General features: G+C 44.5%; 1 protein-coding gene across 3 annotated transcripts; it reads left to right on the top strand.

The window, feature by feature from the left end:
- Positions 1 to 1,838: 1,838 nt before the first annotated feature.
- On the top strand, positions 1,839 to 12,939 carry zbtb18 (zinc finger and BTB domain containing 18). Of its 3 annotated transcripts, XM_071480196.1 has the most exons (3): positions 1,839 to 2,357; positions 4,633 to 4,790; positions 7,688 to 12,939. In XM_071480196.1, the coding sequence occupies exons 2-3, from the start codon at positions 4,775 to 4,777 to the stop codon at positions 9,400 to 9,402; spliced, it is 1,731 nt and encodes a 576-aa protein (XP_071336297.1). In that variant the 5' UTR covers positions 1,839 to 2,357; positions 4,633 to 4,774; the 3' UTR covers positions 9,403 to 12,939. The 3 variants fall into 3 exon arrangements, with proteins under 3 accessions (XP_071336297.1, XP_071336298.1, XP_071336296.1); XM_071480197.1 differs by lacking the exon at positions 4,633 to 4,790 and having other exon boundaries at positions 1,842 to 2,357; XM_071480195.1 differs by lacking the exons at positions 1,839 to 2,357; positions 4,633 to 4,790 and adding an exon at positions 6,092 to 6,302.
- The last annotated feature ends 6,169 nt before the right edge of the window (positions 12,940 to 19,108 follow it).

Consider the following 19,108-nt stretch of genomic DNA (forward strand, 5'->3'; position numbering starts at 1 on the left):
TGTTTCTGGGAACCCTTTCATTTAAGCCCCTTGGGTCCCCCTGTGTGCTCCGTGGTTTCAGCACTTGAACATCCCTTTCCTTGAAATGATGAAACAAGCTGCCTTCTTTTCTGGACAAGGAGAAACGCTGCTGCTGATGTTGCTCTGTGTCCTAGATTTGCTGCTCTCTTCTCTTGGAAGTCATGAAGGAAACTTACAGCCTAAATGTCTCCAGCTCTGCAGCTCTTCATGCTGCAAATGACATCCTTCATGAGCTCAACCACAGGCAGATATATGAGGAAAAATACAGCCTCACACAAGGCTGCTGCAGAAGGACTGTGGGGGACCATGTTGATGACAATAGCAGTCAGTGAGGGAACAGACCGGCACAGTGTGAAAACAGGTGTCGACATGTTTAATGTAAACTGAACCTTACAGGTTAAACAGGCCTTGCCACACACTGCTTTGGCATTACTTCATACGGGTACAGAAAGTTACAGATGTGTCAGTCAGGACAGTGATACGTAAAACCTGCCAGGTAGCACAGGAACCTGTTAAATCCGTCAGACGCCTACTCACCCCTTGTGCACGCAATGCCACCACTTGACCTACCTTATCATCATCTTTTGTTCTAAAGACTCACTGTGGAGACTCTGATATTTGAAATTAGTTTATGCTGGCGAATCCCCTTTAAAGTGCAGTAAATCAACATCTCTGTGTCTATTTTCACCAAACAAGTGGGATTTCTGCAGCTGTATTTTCACTACATCCACAGACTTTGCCACTGAGGATTTGTCCTTTCCACTCATATAGAGCTGACAAACTGACAGCACATCACAAACTGAAGGCAGCCACGCATATAAAGTACAATCACTGTTGAAGGTGTTGGACAGACACTATCAAGACATATAATGAGACAAAAGGGAGTGTACCCTCAGTATGTCGACAGGGTATTCAAATGTTTTCAGTAGGAACTTTTTGCAAATGATTCATAAATTATTTTGTCAATAAAATGCCAAAAAAAAGTATCACTTAACTGCAAGTTTAGCTCTTCAAATCTCAATAAACAAATTCAATGATTATTCACTAATCAAAACTGTTGTGATTTTCAGTGATGGACTAACTGAGTATTTCACTAATTGTTTCAGTACCATGGTAGCTTACTGCAAAGGAAAAGAGGCATATATACAAATATATTTACATATTTTATAATACTACAGCTGTATTTTACTATATTGTCAGTCATTATCTGCAGACTTCTTGTCATGGTATAATAATATAATGATTAATGAACTTAAACAAGGGTTCGCCTAGCTCTTAATCTGTGTGCAATACAAATGTGGAGAAACAATACAGTAAATGTGAAATGTTGATGGCAAGATGAAGATGTTTTTATCACATTTCCAGTTAGGTGTTCTTATGCCTGGCTTGTAATTAATCTATAAAGCATGATGTATTAACCATTAATAGATCAACCCTTTATAAATGATGTCTTATCAGAAAGTGGCTCCACTTTCCGTCATAAAACTGCAGGTAAGAATCAAACAATCACTAACCCAACAGCCTTTTGGAGTTTTTTTTTTTTTTTTTTTTTTTCTCTTTTTACCTCTGGAGGTGTTGGACCAGTTTCATGCCACTGATTCAAATATTTTTTTTTTTTCTTTTTCCAGTAGCAAATGGTCTCACCTAAATCTGCGCTCCTGGGTTATCTTCAGTCAACCTAATAAACCGACGGGGTTTCTTCCTGTCAAGGTGGCGCACCTGCTCACATCGGCTCCACCCCCGTGCCCCCTCCCCAACCCCCCCTCCTCCCCCCTCCTCCCCTCCCCTCCCCTCCCCTCCTGCTCAGGCTTGACTACAGTACCCAGGCGGCACCGCGCCGCTCTCTCCGCTCACTCGCTCGCCGCTGCGCCAGTCCGCCTCTCCGACTCGCAGAACCAGTTGGTTTGGCCCAGCTTCTTCTTTCCTGCCTCCTCTCCGTGTGTCTGCTGCCGCCGCCGCCGCCGCTGTTGTTGTTGCCTGGTGTCAACCTACGCCGACTGAGAGAAGAAGACATATCCCTCCCTCTCTTCTGTTGGAGGGCCTCTTCCAATTTGCCTTCACTTTCCTCCTCGCCGGCACCATTGGCTTCCGCGCCGTGCCAGTCAACTCGCCTCCTTCTCCCCAGCCCGAGTTGAGCAGCAACAGCTCGGAAACATCTGGCCGCCGCAGAGTGCTAGACTCTCCGTCCCCCTCCGCCTGCTCGCCTCGGCAGCCTTGTTATGGAAATTAGTCCAAAGTCAATCTAGTTTTGTCTCCGAAGGACAAACCAAGGAAAAAAAAAAAAAGGAAGGAGGATTTGACGGAGGAAGCAGGGAAGACGTTGGACCTTGTTGTCTGTAAGTGCTGCCTCTTAATACCGGAGTCCGATTAAAGGAGGCTCAGGAGAGGGAGAGGGTGGGTTACGGAGGGGAAAAAGTAGCTAAACCTTCCTTAGCATGACTGTGTTGTGTCCAGACACTAATAGTTGCCATGTTAGCTCCCTGTCCGCGGTGTTTTAGCAGCTGTTGTCATAGCAGCGGGGCCTTCGAACAACTGTAAATAGCTTAATATTGTCGCCTGTTCGCTTTACTTTTGTTAGCAACGGTCGGCTATAGCTAGCTGCGTGGGTCACTGTGTGTGTGTCTGTGTGTGTGTGTGTGTGTGTGTGTGTGTGTGTGTTATCTCTGCTCGTTTGTTGTGTCTTCTGGTAAGAAATTGATTACAGTCTTCCTGTGTTGTTAGTTTAGTTCGGCGACAGTCTCTCATTACTTTGACTTTTATGCTAATTTCCCTCGCCGGACAATTGTTGATAATTGAAGCTGCTTGAAAAACGGAGTCTAATTTATGACAAACTTATCGACCGGGTTGTTGTTGACTTCTGTGAGTCCAGGTGTTGGATGCAGCACTGTCACGACATTAAAAACATGTCAGAGCTGAGCTGAAATTGAAATAGTGCATCGGTGGTTGCAGTGTTGTGCAGCGACCACAGTAATTAAAGATGCAAACTGAAACTCCAGTGGTGAAGTTAATTAAAGTTTAAGTTGGATAATTTAATGTCTTACACTTTGAAAGCAGGGTCGATTTATTTTTATTTTATTTTTTTAAACCTAAGCTTATTAAAGATCACAGAAGTTGAATTGAAGCAAATTTCTGCACCGTGAACATATTTAAAGTCGTTTTTTAAACTCCAATATGAGACAGATTTTGTTCAGATCATCCAAAAATGTTTGTAATCCACTCCTAAATGTTGTATACACTCTCTTTAATATTCTTGTAATTTATCTGGACATGGAAAAAAATGCTAATAAGTTCAAACTACTTATTTATCTTTATCTATCTTGTGATATTACGAGGCGGCAATATTTTTAATACAGTCATATGTGTGTGCCATATTAGTCCTTTAAACTTTATTTAAAAAAAACAAAATGTAGTTTTGTTCCTATATTCGCACATATAAAATAGTAGGGAATTCACACGCTCCAAACACGCAGACTTTCACCAAAACGAAAGCGAAATATTGCTATTGTAAGAAGTTTCCCCCCGGATTATTAAAGGCTTGTGTACCTTTTGTTTAGGATCTGCACTCATTAGTTTCTTTCTTTATGACTTGTTCCCATTGTTTCCTCATTTCATTTTTGTTTCTGTCAGTTGTCCGAAGGGTCCAAAAGAAGGGGAGGGGAGGGGGGTGGGGGTGGTGGTGGTGGTGGTGGTGGTGGGTGGGTGGGTTGGGGGGGGTGGGGGGGGTGAAAGATAGATGAATGAGTGAGTGGGTGACTGAATGAACACAAGAAGAGGCAGCGGCGCTGAACCGTAAAGAAGTGGAAAACAATATCAGCTGCGTATGTCTGTCAGTTGCAAATGTGCTGTGTTGGCCTTTGTTTGTGGTTACTGGAAGAAGACAGAGAGAGAGAGACACAGAGGAGGGTTTAAAAATTTCACAACACCAGAAAAAGATTAGAAAAAAAAAGTTTTTACTCCAAACCTCTGTTTATATTTTGTAAACTTTCCCTCTCCTTGATGGTTTTTGGTAAAAGTGGGTGGTTATGGCTGCATGATTTTTTTCTGTTTTCCAAAAAAAACAAAACAAATCAGCATCCCACTGCATTTAGTAGGGCCATGTTTTTTGTTTTTTTTTTTTCCCAGAGAGAGAGAGAGAGAAAGGGGGAGAAAGAGAGACAAAGTTGTGTGGTGTTGGTAGAATGAAAGAGGAGTCTGGTGGCAGGAGTGTAGAGGAGGCAGCATATGGCTGTAGAAAGAGCACAGCTGGAGGTAGCATCTCCATCTGAGGATGATGTCAGAGCAGCTGACAGGCTGCCATCCACCCCACCTCCTCCTCCTCCATCCCTCCACCGCCTCCACCCCTCCCCAGTCCTTTATTGTGAGTCTCAGCGGCAGCCTGGGAGAGTTAGTGCTCTGTGTGTGTGTGTGTGTGTGTGTGTGTTTGTGGCTGCCGATCAGCGCCAGTTAGGAGGAGGAGGAGGAGGAGGAGGAGGAGGAGGTGGTATCTCGTTCCCCCTCCAACATCTCCTCCACTTTGCATCTGTCCCTCGCAGTTTGAACAGCGTGTTTTTTTTTTTTTTTGCCTGCCTCCCTCTTCTTCTGCTCTCCTCTTCTACCCACTCATTGATTCAGAGAGAGCAAGCGAGGAAGAGAAAAAGCAAGAAAGGAAGAGAGAGAGAGAGAGAGAGAGAGAGAGAGAGAGAGAGAGATACACAGCCATTCTCAGCCGGCCAGAGAGCCCAGCTATTCTGCTACAGTGGAGTTAATCAAGTTGATGCATACTGCTGCAGGTATCGTTCTCTCTGTGTGTGCGTGTGTGTGTGTGCATGAGCGACAGAGTGAGTAGAGTAGGAGAGTCCGGGGTAGTGGAGTAGTTATTTTGTTTTGTTGTGGGGTTCTCCGGTGTGTCAAAGCAGTGTGAGCGCTGTGTGAAACTGCTGGTGAGTGCTTCAGTAGTAAACTCGTGTTGGTGCTGCCTGTCTGAGGGGTAATTGCAGTCCAGGAACCCTCTGCTGTGTTTTTAGTTTGTATGCTAGAGAGCTGTATTTAAAACTCAGCTGTTGGTCTGTTTGCTATTTGTGTTGTCAGGCATTTGGTTTGGACAATCATTAATTGAAAGCAAAGTTACAAGTTTTTTTTTTTTTACTGAGTTTAGTTGATTCATTATAATACAAGAGAAGCTGGTATTAAAAGTAATGCTTTTTTGACTAACATTAATTCAAAAAAGAATTTTAGTCATTTTTTAATTTGTTAAATTTTAAGCAAAGAAAGACAAACACATTTTTTAGTTAGTAAAATAACAAAAAAAGTAAGACTTTCAGTAAAAAAATAGAGGGAGCAGTTATTTAATCCTAATCATCTAACCTGTTTTTTTCTTTCAGTTCAATCTAAATCGTTGTAAAATTACTTGAAAGCATGTGCGGTCTCCGCTACCCACTTTTTTCCCCTCCTGTCGGCTGGAGTAGAGGAGACTAATTTAGAAGTTGCAGATTTGAGCTGCCTGAATTGGCTAGACAGCTGTAATCGCACTCCCTCCTAGTCTTAATCTCTTTATCTGGCTAGCAGCTGCCATATGGCCCCCGTCAGCTGGATCAGATGTGGGTAAGCCTCCCTCCCCGGCCGTCCCAGTCTCTCCCTCACCCTCTCCCTCCCTGCCCCTCTGTGTCTCTCTTTCTCAGACCCCTGCCTGAGCTGGCTGGCCGGGGCCGGGTGGGCCGGGTGACGGGCTGCTGCCCTCCTGAGCCTCCGCCGACGGCTCCCTCCCCTCCGCCGCCACCGCCGTCTTTATTTTTAGCCATCTTTAAGGATTAGGATTGATGCTGTGACGAGCAGGGCACTTACAGTGATTGTATTGTAAATCTTCTCTTCTGGGTGGTGGGGGGGTTTGAGGAAGAGGGCAGTTTCTACTGTTGGGCGGATGTGCGGGGTTTTTCTTGCAAGATTCTGAACGGAGCGTGTGAGTGACGGATGGTGTGTGTGTGTGTGTGTGTAAGGAGGAGGTGGAAGAGGGGTTTGGCTGGACAGAGGGGGGTGGGGGTGGTGGTGAGGGGTGGGGGTGTGGAGAGGTGGGAGGTGGTACACCCTTGTCCCCGTAAGCCCCCTCATTAAAAGCAGTCTGTACGAGCTGTAGGGTGAGCACACACACATACACAACACGCAGACACGCACACACACAGTCTCACACACACTGACATTCTTGGTTTAGCTTCATTCAAATGAGGTGATTTAACTGCTTTGGTTAACACAGTGCAGAGCGGGACCAATGTATTTTCTCAGGCAGGACAAATCGACTTGGTTAACAGGTGGGACTTAATGATTTTACAGATTTCATTCTCATTATCGCCGGATGCCATCTGAAATTTTGCCTAATTAGTTGTTCATTTTTTTCTCAACCAGATAAATTCTCTCTTCTTTAATTACACCTAAAGAGAATTGCTGCAAGTTTTCTGTCCTTTTCTTTTTTTTTTGTCCTTTTTTTTCTCCCTGGTTTAATCTCACACCTAAAGCCGGTGCTCGCAGGTTAAACAAGGGACAAGCTGTTTTGTTTTCGACAGTGCTATTTCAATTGGGCAGTTTTCCTGCTCGACTTAGCCTGTGGAGGTGGTTGGTAGGTAGGCTGGTACTAAGTGTGTGTGTGTGTGTGTGTGTGTGTGTGTGTGTTGTGTGCGTGAGGACAGTGTGTGCAGCTGAAAGCCGGTTACCTAAAAGGGCTGTGCCAGGCCAGGCCAAAGTGGGTTAATAAAAATAACCAGCGTAGGAGCAGCGACAATCCAGGAGTGCAGGCAGAGGAGTTAGAGAGATACAGAGAGAGAGAACGGAGAGACAGAGTGGAAGAATCTGTCGCTGGTGATTTACGATTACTTATTAAGTCTTTCTCTGGGTAAAAACTGCACTAGTGATTATTCTTTAATTACACTTTTCAGTTGTAATTGTCTTTTTTTTTCTCTTCCCCCTTTTTTTTATCCATTTTAAATTAAGTAAATAAGTAGAGAAATAAAAAGAAGATTTTGCGTAGTTGTATGAAGGAATGTGAGCATGACTTAACAGTTACCTGGTTACCTGGTGTTTCTGAATTTGAGCAGAAATATTTATGTTGATGTGATGTGATTGTGAGCAAAAAGAAAAAAAGCAAAAATCATGACTGTGTATAGGTCATCACAGATACAATTTGATTTTAAAGATACATGTTGCATGTTCTGTCGCATAATTTGTTGAGGTTTTTTGTCTTATCTTAACATACTTTTTATAATTTATTAAAAAATGTTCCTTTTCTCTGCGTGTCTGTTTTTACTAACTGACCATCTCTTGATGTGATTCTTTCGCTGGCTCTTCGTCTCTTTCTCTCTTTTTAAAAAAAATTTGTTTAAGATAATTTTTTTCCCCAGTATTTGTGTTAACACAAAAGTGATGATTTATTACATTATGATCTCAACCCTTGAATTTTAACCTAGACATGTAGAATCTCTCGGTTTTTTAGATAATCTTTTGGAGGTTATGCTTTTCGTCTATGTTGGTTCTTTTTTTTTGTGTGTGTGTTTAGCTTCACTTTATTTAACAGTTTATTATAACCTTACAAAATATCTGGTAAAAACCCACTTTTGGTTTTTAAAGTCTGGCATCATGGATACTGACAGTCTTATGAGATGTACCTAACTCTGACTCTGCCTCTGTGTCTGTTTGGCTGCAGGTTATGAGGACGGCAGGATGGAGTTCCCAGACCACAGCAGACATTTACTTCAGTGTCTGAGTGAGCAGCGGCACCAGGGCTTCCTGTGTGACTCCACGGTGCTAGTGGGCGATGCCCAGTTCCGTGCACACCGTGCTGTGTTGGCCTCCTGCAGCATGTACTTTCACCTCTTCTACAAGGACCAGTTGGACAAGAGAGATGTGGTGCATCTCAACAGCGACATTGTCACAGCCCCAGCCTTTTCCCTGCTCCTGGAGTTCATGTATGAGGGCAAGCTGCAGTTCCAGGACCTTCCCGTAGAGGATGTGCTGGCAGCAGCCAGCTACTTGCACATGTATGACATTGTCAAGGTGTGTAAGAAACGTTTGAAGCAGAAGGCCACGGCGGAGGCAGACAGCACGCGTAGAGAGGATGATGGCGGGTCCAGCTGCTCTGATAAGGCCGACAGTCTATCAGATGGTTCTACCGGCCGGCCTGCTACTGCCGACCTGCTGCACAGTGATGAAGACGAGGAGGGAAAGGCTGAGGGTGGACCGCTATGGATGAGGCTGCCGTCTGCAGACAGAGCAGGGACACCGGCCATGGCTACAACCAGCCCAGGGCACGGCGAGGCGGAGACACAGGGTGGGGAAGGGCTGGGTGAAGGAGGAAAGCTGCTCTCCCCGGCTGGCAGCCCCACCAGTTCCACTGGATCCCTCTCACAGAGGTCCCACCGCTCCGTGAGCTCTCGTGGAGGGCACAGGGGCAGGAGGGTGTCAAATGATGCGGCTGACTGTGTCCTGGACCTGTCAGTCAAGCCGATTGCCGGTAGCAACCACAGTAACCACCACCAGTCCTATTTCAGCGGAGCAGCTACACCAGACAGCCTCCAAAGCCCATTGGCTGTGAGGGTGAAGGTGGAGAGGGGTGTGGCTTCCGACGAGGAAGAGGAACTGGGAGGTGGGGACTATGACATGGAGCACAGTGGCATCACCAAGGCAACGGTTCCCAGCGCCAACGGAGGCCTGACCCACCACGGGGTCGGAGGGCCTCTGTCAGCCCAGCGGCGGCTTGGCCTGGAAGCGCACCTGTCCGCTCTGCGAGAGGCCTCTCTGGCCTCTGAGCTGGAACGGGACGAGAAGCCTCCAGCCACAGCAGACGACGAGGACATACTGGGTGGTGAAAATGAGCGCGCCCAGGCCGAGGCGGCCAGCATGGATAACTCCCTGCTGCCCTATGTCTCCAACATGCTGTCAGCTCAACACACCCAGATCTTCATGTGCCCGCTGTGTAACAAGGTTTTCCCCTCCCCGCACATCCTCCAGCTTCACCTCAGCTCCCACTTCAGGGAGCAGGAGGGCATCCGCTCTAAGCCTGCCGGAGACGTCAACGTGCCCACCTGCACCATCTGCAGCAAGACCTTCTCCTGCATGTACACGCTGAAGCGCCACGAGCGGACACACTCTGGTGAGAAACCCTACACCTGCACCACATGCGGCAAGAGCTTCCAGTACTCACACAACCTCAGCCGCCACGCAGTGGTGCACACGCGTGAGAAGCCGCATGCTTGCAAGTGGTGCGAACGGCGCTTCACGCAGTCCGGGGACCTCTACCGACACATCCGCAAGTTCCATTGTGAACTGGTCAACTCGCTGTCAGTGAAGAGCGAACCGCTGGCGCTGCCCAATGTCAGGGATTGGGCGATTGAGGACAGCTCCCAGGAACTGTGGAAGTAGAAACAGACTGCTGGGTTTGATAAAGGGGAAGAAATGTAGAGTGAAAGGAAGGAAGAGAGGCATGGGGAGGTGAAGGGAGGTGGCAAAGTCTGATATTCGGGGTTTAAGTGAGTCATGTTCTTGTGTGTCGCAAAATCTCATTCAATTGCACTTTAATAGCACATGAAAATGTTACTACTGAGTTTTTTGTTGTTGCTGTTTGGGGTAATTTTGTTTTATTCTAGTTTATTCTGAACTCTTGTTTTTATTTGGCGTAAGTTCTGTTTGGTGGTTTTCATTGCGTCTAAGGACATGGGTCCCAGTGAGAATGTCTTGCCTTTCTGAAGAGTTTTCACTCCGTTTGTGTTTCATCCCAGACACAACACTCCGGCGCTGGCCAGCGTATCGGTCCCAGTCCCACAGACAGCAAACACCACTGCAGGAGTTCAGGTCGAACACACTGAAGTGAAAAAGCATTACAATACACTAAACGGGTACTGTGATCACCACAAGTCGATACCACCACACACACACAGTCTGAAGAAGTGTGTGTGTGCGTGCGTGTGTGTGCGTGCGTGCAATACTGCACTACTCTGGCAAAAATTTCACCTGACGTGCGTGAGTGTGTATGAGTGAGTTTTGTGTGTATTAATTTTATTTTCTACTGGCATGGAGGTGTCGTTGGCGAAGCGCTCCCCGCTTCTCTTGTTAAGCTCTTTGGTGTTGTGTGTTCAGGGGAAAGCTGACTGACTGACAGACAAACTGATGGCACTCATGCAATGCACAGCCTCCTTTTTTCACTTCCAATCAATTTGAAGTATTTTCTAAAAATGAAAAGACCTTTACAAATTATTATAATTATTATTATTATTATTGTTATTAATAGAATTTTTTCTTAAATCTAGCTGGCAGTCTTTAAAACATCTCTTGTTGAAAAGGTATTTAATTTAAGGTTGTTGTATATTGTTCTGCTATAGTTTTAAAACTTTAATCCTTTACCAGTTTTTTTAAATTAATGATTATTATTATTATTATTATTATTATTATTTTGTTACTTTTTTTGTAATGGGACCTGCTGTTGTTGCATGACGTCCAAACCTGTATATTTTAAAATAAAATGTGAATTTGCTGTATTACTGTACACATTGTAATTGATCAAATATTTGACAATGGGCTTTCCTTTTCTTTTCTTTGTGAATACTACTCCAGGGTGCGGTCTGTTGAAAAATTGAATATTATTCTCGCGACTATGGAAAAAAATGCATGAAAATTTGATTTTGTCTTAAACCTTTAAGTTGTGGTTTTTGCATCAGGGGGGAAATGTTTGAACGTTACACTTTTGACAGTGAAAAGTTGGATTTTTCTCTACTCGTTGTAGGTCTGTTGCTGGGCTCCGAGAAGAATGTTACCGAATGTGTTTCCGTCGGATGTTGAAGCGATACAATGAAGCATTTGAAGCCTGTGTCTATATGCACTGATCTCTCTGCTGTGTGCGTGTGCCTGTGTGTGTGTGTGTGTTTATGAGCGTGTGACTTGGTTATTACCAGTCAATTTAACCTACTGAAGACCTACGTCCACCCAGCACTTCCTCCTCCTCCTCCTCCTCCTCCTCCTCCTCCTCCCTGCTCCTCCTCAGGCGTTACATTTCTCCACTGCTGCATGTTTGTTTTCCATCTCTCACGTCTCCGTCCTCTCCAGCTCTAGACGTGGTCAAGCCATTTCTTAATTATATCTGCTCACTGGGCACTTATTTCAGGTCTGCTGGGTGCAGTTTTGTGGCTCTGGCTTGGCTAAAGTGTGAAGGATACAGAGTGAGACAGGAAGGAGAGACGCTGTAACTGAGCTGTCCTGCTGAAAGTTGAAGGGTCAGATATCTTTGTCACACTGTTGCATCACGTTGAGCTGAGCTGTGCTGTGCTGTGCTGTGCTGAGCTGAGCTGAGCGAGGCCGTGCTGATTCAGTACAGTAACCCACCCAGCTCAGTGCAGCACATCTCACATCAGACGCAGTGGCGTGAATGCGAGGTGATATTTGTGTGTGTGTGTGTGTGTGTGTGTTTTCCACTTCAAACATAATCCTTACTTTGAGATAGATGGAGAGAATTGGCATGCCTGAATGCACCTTTTTAAGCTAAAAAGACGTGAAATCAGATTTTTGCTGAAAAGATGCCTTTATTAAAAAAAACATTTCTGACGCTATGGAAGTATTTGATACTGTAGAGCATTGAGAAATAGTTGTTTAAAAACGTATAAATTCAAGGAATTTATTGAATTTATCAGAAAATGATGTCTTATTATATTTTGCTCATGTGATTGGAAAACCTTTTTGTATGTGAATGTTGTGTTTGGGGTGGGGCTACATCGGTTTAATAATTTTTTCTTTTTTTTTTTCTTTTTTTAAACCTCTATCTGAAATTTTTTGTTATAAATTTCAAAATAATGGTCGAGCGTTTAAACAATCCAAACACATTCAACGTAGAGATACTGAAAAGTGAAAGCTCCACATTTCCCCTCACTCAGACATCTGTGTGTGTGTGTGCAAGAGTGTGTGTACGTGTGTGTGTGTGTGTGTGTGTGTGTGTGTGTGTGTGTGTGTGTGTGTGTGTGTGTGTGTGTGTGTGTGTGTGTGTGTGTGTGTGTGTGTGTGTGTGTGTGTGTGTGTGCATGCCCCCACTGATATGCATGTGGTGGGTGAGGTGGTTGTATGTGCCGCCCTGTCATCTGGTGGCACCTACAGGCTTTGCCAGTGCAACAGTGTGGGTGACATTGCGGCAGTTTGCACCGCATCATCTCATTTTTTTTTTTTTTTTTTTCCCCTCGCAACGTTATTTCTTCACTGGCAGCATCTCTGCATATGGGCTCACTCCATCCTGCTGTTGTTTTCATCATTACTGCTGTTTTTTTTTTTTTGTTTCATTTTTTTTTTGTTCCGTTCTGTTCCTCTGGTTGTACTTGACCGCCTTAAACTGCTGTAGTCCGGGCTGTTTTTGTTTTTCAAATTTTATTTTCTAATGTGTGAGTGTAGGGTGGAGTTGTGGGAGTGATGTCAACCACTCACGACGCTGTGAAGTAACCACCCTGATGAGACATCTTCATCTTTTGCTGTGCTTACTTGAAAACAAAGGGGAGAGTTTTTTTTGTTTGTTTGTTTGTTTGTTTGTTTTTTTAATCAAGGTATAAAAATAAGATGTTCAAATGTCATAGACAGTTTATGGAAAGACAGATGGGGGGGTGGTGGGTGGGGGGCATGAAATGACTGATTCTGTTTTGAAAAAGGACAATCACTGTCTGGGAAAAAAAGCAGATTTTGATTGAGATATACTTGCTCCCCATTGAGATTAAAAAAATTTCTTTGCTTTTTCTTTTATTTTCCTTTTTCAGATTTAGTCATTTTTAGCTTTGACAATCATAGTTGGGTTGGTTTTTTTTTTTTGTTTTGTTTTTTCTCAAGGGGAGTAAATTCTAATTGTGTTTAGTTTTGTAATTTTTTGGTGTGCTGTTGTTGACATTTTTAAATTGTGTGCAAACTGCAATAAATTATAAGAATCTTGAAATTCAACCTGTGTGTGAAATTCTGTTTCCTTTACAGTTTCTTTACTATCTGAATATTCAAATTTAATATCTTGCACCACTTCAGTCATTTATCGTGTGACCTCGTCTTATTTACAACACACACACACACACGTAGTTACAGGTTGCGGTGCGGCAGGTCTTAGCATCCTGTTTCTTCTCTGTGACTTGTGATGTGGGTTGAAGATGGAAGTGTGTGCGCACGTGCGTACATGTTTGTGTGTATGTGTGACAAGCTGTACAGCGAGCCATGCTTGGACACGGCATGATGGCCTGTACGTTTGCAGTGTGTGCGTTTGTGTGTGTGTGGTTTCACTGTATTCTTACTGCACAACTCCTGGTATATCAGCTGCAGCGGCTGAGGTGTGGGCTGCATTTGAGAAGAAAATGTGCAGCAGCTTGTAGGGATTCAAAACCCCAGCAACACACGCACACACACACACACACACACACTCGCTCCTTCCAAAGCTCCTCAAGTGCAGTTTTCCAGTAAAGAAATCAGCTTTAGCTAATGTCTTGCTGCTCAGTAAACCTGCTCTTACAGATGCATTAAAAGCCCCTGCACTCAGAGGCCAAGGAGCAGCGCTCATTAGGCCACAGATGGTCTCTTCAGTAAGCCCCCAACGCACACTCACGCGATAAGCTCACTCCTAATCTTTATGACATTGTCCTCTGTCTGATGAATGCCTAATATTGGCTCAAGAAACTTAGAAACACTGAAAAGATTTCAGCTTGGTGTCTGCTGCAGGCAGAGTTCAAACATTTTTGCAAATATTAAGCCATTAACCGTAGTAATATTTAATTGGATGAGGTTTATGTTACATTTGAAATATAGTTATCTTATTATTAAACAGAGTTTTGGGAGATTCTGTTCAAAGTAGCTGCTCTCACCACTGCTTTCAGCCGTCATTTCAGACAGACAACAGACATTATGCTAACTGCTGTAGAAGATGCAGCAACCCTCTCCTTTGGTTATGCACTGCCTGGTGATCATTAATTGCAATCTGCAGTGTTGTAAGTGAACATCTGCTTGTAGACAACTGCTCTCTCTCTCTCTCTCTCTCTCTCTCCCTCTCTCCCTCTCTCCCTCGCTCTCTGCGAGGAGGCCGTGCGAGGTTTGCTGTGAATGTAGGTCATTAATTTGTTTCTGTCCTTTGTTTACTTAAGGAAGGGGGACAAAGGGGCAGCTGCAGAACCATTTGGCTGTGCCCAAGGCGGGCCAGCTCAACATGTTGGGAGGCTGAGACCAGCTTGGGCTCCTGTCTGGGGCCCGGGCCCCTGCACGCTGCTGCTTCGCGTGAGGGAGCGGCCTCTGCCAAGCTGCCATGGAGGGCTCTCGTACCAGGGGAGGGGGTAGGAGATAAAGAGAAAAGTGTCGTGTGGACTCGAAGCGTCCTGATGTTTGACTGTTGTGTCTTATTTTCAAAGCAGCTCCCAGCTCGTCTCTCTAAACTGACATCTGCAGGTTTGGCTGAGAAAGCGTTCGCCACAACTTTGTTGCAGCTTCCAAAATCGGCTCAAGACAGATGTTTCCAAAGAAAAGCTGGGTTTTAAAAGAACAGCAGACATGTTTATGTATTTAACTTCTTGTGACGGTGTAATTGTGTATGATGTGTGACAAAAATCCACACAGCGAGGATTGCTGCTTTATGTCACACCCAAAAATACCTTTTTTTTTTTGTTTTGTTTTTTTTTCCAACTGGATTTTCCTGTATGTTAAAAAAATGAAGCTGGTTAAACGTACAGTAAGAACAAAGCTCCATCACAAAGACCTCAAAAAACAGGATTCCAGCTTTTAGCCTTGACAAGACAGCCTCTCCACAAAGCATTCATTCAAAGCTTCTAGCGCACTATTGGGCAGAAAAGCCTCCTGTATCCTTTTCATGTCTGAGACTTGTTGATTCTCTGTGAAAAAGGAAACGCTCCCAGGCCAGGTCTAGCTGCGGAAGAATTGACGGAGAGAGAAAGAGGAAAGCAGGGACAAACGTGTGTGTGTGTGTGTGTGTGTGTGTGTGTGTGTGCGAGCAAGTGATCGAGGATTGTCTTCATATTTAAAAGAGCCCCTTTGTCAGGCACTCAGCACAGCAGGACAGAAGGCAAGCAACAAGCGGCCCGCCTGCAAGCAGACAATACAGTGGCACTACACTGGCTGGGGAGGGAGGGGTGAGGGGTGGGAGGGGTGAGGGGTGGGGTGGGGTGGCGAGGCAAAGGGGGGGATTTTTTTTTTTTTTGGGAAAATCGGGAGGCACAGTGTCCCAGCAAGCCATCCATCCATCCAGCCACCCACCGCACCCTCCTCCCCCCTCCCTGAAAACAAAAGGCAACACAACTCGAACTTGAATATCTGTGCGTCTCTGTGAGAGGGGGCCCCCCCCAAATACTACTTACCCATAACCCCCCCCCCCCCCGGCCCTTCACATACACACAAATATATGTATCTACTTATGTCTACATATAAACTCAGATGAGGATGTCATTCAGCAGCAAGTCACACAGTTGCAAGAGCATGCACTGTTGTTACACACACACACACACACATGAGGAACACAGGTTTATATAACCTGTGATCTAGCACATGCACACACACACACACACACAAACACAAAGGCCTCCAGCTGCTCTGTCTTTAGGGCTGGGCTACGATGGGATTGAACAGTACTTGTCCTTTGTGTGATTCTTGTATGGAAGGAGAGCAGCCACGAACTCTCCACATACGTGAGAGAAAAACCAGAGAAAGGAAAAAGAGGAGGGGAGAAAGGGATGGAAGGGCCGATCTTTCAATCAGAAGGATTCATTTGAAGAAGATGTGTCCGGGATGAACGGCCAAATGAACTGGATTTAAGGTTAAAGCAACAATGAAACTGAAAACCTCAAACCAAAACCTCCTCTGCCATCTACACGTCTGCCATCCTCTCCCAGCTGTGTGTGTGTCTGCCAGATAAGGGGCATTACCAGGGCGTGTTCGGGGTGTTGTTGGAAACTGCTGGCACCGGGACACATACGCACAACTCAGCACTTTATCATCACCATGGTGACCTGACAGGGTCATGCAGGGAGGGGTCCTTTAGTGTCACTAACTCAACCTGCCGCGCTGCTGCTGTTGTCTGCTGTGTGGACGTTAACTGCGTTACTGTATGTGTGTGTGTGTGTGTGTGTGTGTGTGATGTGTGTGCCGGACATCTGCTGCACCTGCCTGCTGAGTTGTACACATGTGTAAGCAGCACACACACACACACACACACACACACACACACACACACACACACACACACACACAGAGCACAAGCAAGCAGCAGCCAGCTGCAATGTTGTGGAAGAGTGAAGTTCATTCTTGCTGTCATGTCTTTCCTCTTGCTGAAACACAGTGGAGAAGTGATGAAAGACACACATGTACACACACACGTGCACGTGCACACACACACACACACACACACACACACAGTATTGTGGGTAATAGCTCATATCCCTGTTGCTGTGTGCTGTATCTTACTATGGGGAGTGAAACAAAACATGAAATTCACAGCTGCATTTGCTGTGTCACTGCTCTGTCAAGCTGCAATACATTTCCAAATCAGCAAATACACATAGCAGTATACATACAATCCAATTTTCATTTTATAAAAAACCTTTAACTTGATAGAGATTTTAAGATTTGAAACTTTTAAATGAAACATTAGAGTAACCCCTTTTAGAGAAGTTTACAAAAACAATGAGACGTAGAGATGAAAACAGCAGTATCAATATGATGTGAATGATATGGCACAGTGAGACACGATATGGTGCAATTAGTGTCATTGTTTGACTGAAGGAGGTGTACTACGTTGGTCTGTGCAAATTAATTACGTTGTGCATGATAAATTTTATGAGATATGAAAGTTTAGGCTGCCTCTTAAACATCTGGATAGAGACAACAGATGAAAATGAGCCTCATTTAGGCCACAGCTCCTTTTCTCTGTTGATCAATGTTAAATAAATGAACAAAACTAAAACTTAAAATAGTGCAGTATAAAACCGTACCATATAAAATGGTAAAATACAGTAGGACTATCATATTATGATATATTATATGATACAATACGTGTATAATATAATGATATACCAATATAAATTACATAAAAGATATGATAGAATAAAAAACATCACATAACTTTATGATACAACAGTAAACTTTGACCTCTACTTAGATGAAGATTACTAGACTTTGCTTAGTGTATTTTATGTAGTTCAGCACAGTACAGTGTGTTACAAAACAGTGCAATCCAATACCATTTAAAATGATGATATGATACAATGTGATATGGTACAATTCTGTACAGTGCCATTACATGTGGCAGCACCAACAAACACAGTAACAGTGAATTATTGCAGAGGCAAAGAGCAGTTTGCGGATCCTACTTTTTGTAGTACAGCACAGATATAATATTATAATGAGGTACAACACAATATGGCGCAATTCAGTGCATTACAATAGAATAATGACTGAGGCAAGGCAAGAAGTTCATTCTTTTGGCTACTCAGACGAAGATCATTACAGTTTGCTTTTCATCCAGTCAAACCGATTTTAATTAGACTCAGCATGTTGAAGTATCATCTTAGCCTGCCAATGGAGAAATTGATTGCAGGAGCAGAAAATAAATTTATGCAAACAATATGTCAAAACATGTCCATTGCGCCATTTATTTGACTATTTATCATATGGTCGACGTTTTCTTGACACAAGGAAAGACATCGAAAACACTCCTGACAGCAGAGAATGTGCACGAGAGGAGTTAACTGGCGCACATGCATCTATGCGGTGCAGTTATTGTGTGTGTGTGTGTGTGTGTGTGTGTGTTCTCTCACCCTGTGATGCCAACCTCTCCGCTCCCTCCCAGCTCTGGCCAGGCACGACCCATCTGTCACATTCCTCCTTCCATCCCTTCTTCCATCCCTCCCCCATCCGCCACGCTCTGTCCATCCCTCCCTCTGCGCACCCATCCTTCTTTTCCGTCCCTCCTGTTTCTCTATCTGCCCCCGTCCCTCCATCTTCCTCTGACTCCGTCACCCTCCATCCACCCTCTCCCTCGCTCCCTCCTGAAAACTCCTCGTTCTCTGTTTTCCGTCTCTTCCTGTTTTAGCTCTTAAGAAAGTTCCTTGCAGTGCTCGCTCATCTCCCTTTCACTGCTTTTCTTCCGCCTCTCTCTCTGTGCTTTTGTCGTCTGTTTCAGCTCTTGTGTGCCTCTAGATGACCAGGCTTGGATTAATGAAAATGAAAACATCTGGCCACTGCAGCTTGTGTCATAATACTAATAGTCATCATCAAAAGATAACACAATCAAGCCCCAGAGCTTTTTTCCATTGTAACCCCAGCTACTTGAGGCCAACTTGGGACCCTGCAGGCCCATGTAGAGCCCTAAGGCCCAGTGTTACTGCTCCATGCTGAACCAAACTGATCCAATCTGGGCTAGAGAGACAGGGGTCCTGCCTAGGGAACTGGCACTGTCTCTGTATGTGTGTGTGTGAGTAGTGTAGCATCAGGGGTGTAGCCCGGGGTGTACTGGCATGGCTGTGCATTGGATTATTGAAGGCAGCTTGGGACCATCTGTATGGTGGTGGGGAAGAAGTTGAGAAGGAGGAGAGGGGAGAAGAGGAGAGGAGAGACAGACCAAAAGAGCGAAAGTGAGTCGTCAAAAAAATATGCTCCTTTTCTTTCTTTTTGCATCTTTCATTTTTTTTCCTTTCTTTCTTCCTGGGCGAATAAATTCAACAGGAATGAATGACCACTCACAGTTTCATCACCATGAATACGTTGTTGTCAGGTCTGCTCCTTTCTTGTGGGACAGTGGTTTCCAAACAGAGGGTCAAGACTCCTCTAAACAGTAACATGGGATAGGAAGAAAGGAACAGGATAGCAAAGAGGTAGAAACATAGTTCTCCTACACTAAACTATATATTTTTTTCTGGCACATCTCTTTTCTTTGCTGCCATGACATTTGGTACAGACATTCATGGTTTCTAGAGGATGAAAACTGCTGTCTTTGATAATGCTCTGACTTTTGCTGTAGCATCAACATGACATCAAATTTTTCACTTATCCAGTGAAACAGCTCAACATTTATTGGATGGATTGGCACAGTATGTTGCAGACATTCATGGTTCACGGACCATCACCCTGTGTA

Source organism: Trachinotus anak, unplaced genomic scaffold (genome assembly GCF_046630095.1).
Source record: "Trachinotus anak isolate AG129_WGS33_773 ecotype Australia unplaced genomic scaffold, CSIRO_AGI_Tana_v1 ptg000007l, whole genome shotgun sequence".
Lineage (NCBI taxonomy): Eukaryota > Metazoa > Chordata > Actinopteri > Carangiformes > Carangidae > Trachinotus > Trachinotus anak.

Bases quoted from the DNA above. Each gene is read 5' to 3' on its own strand.
- zbtb18 (XM_071480195.1), top strand. From the start codon at position 6,263: ATGTATTTTCTCAGGCAGGACAAATCGACTTGGTTAACAG. The intron at 6,303-7,687 runs GTGGGACTTAAT...GTTTGGCTGCAG, and splicing joins CAAATCGACTTGGTTAACAG to GTTATGAGGACGGCAGGATG.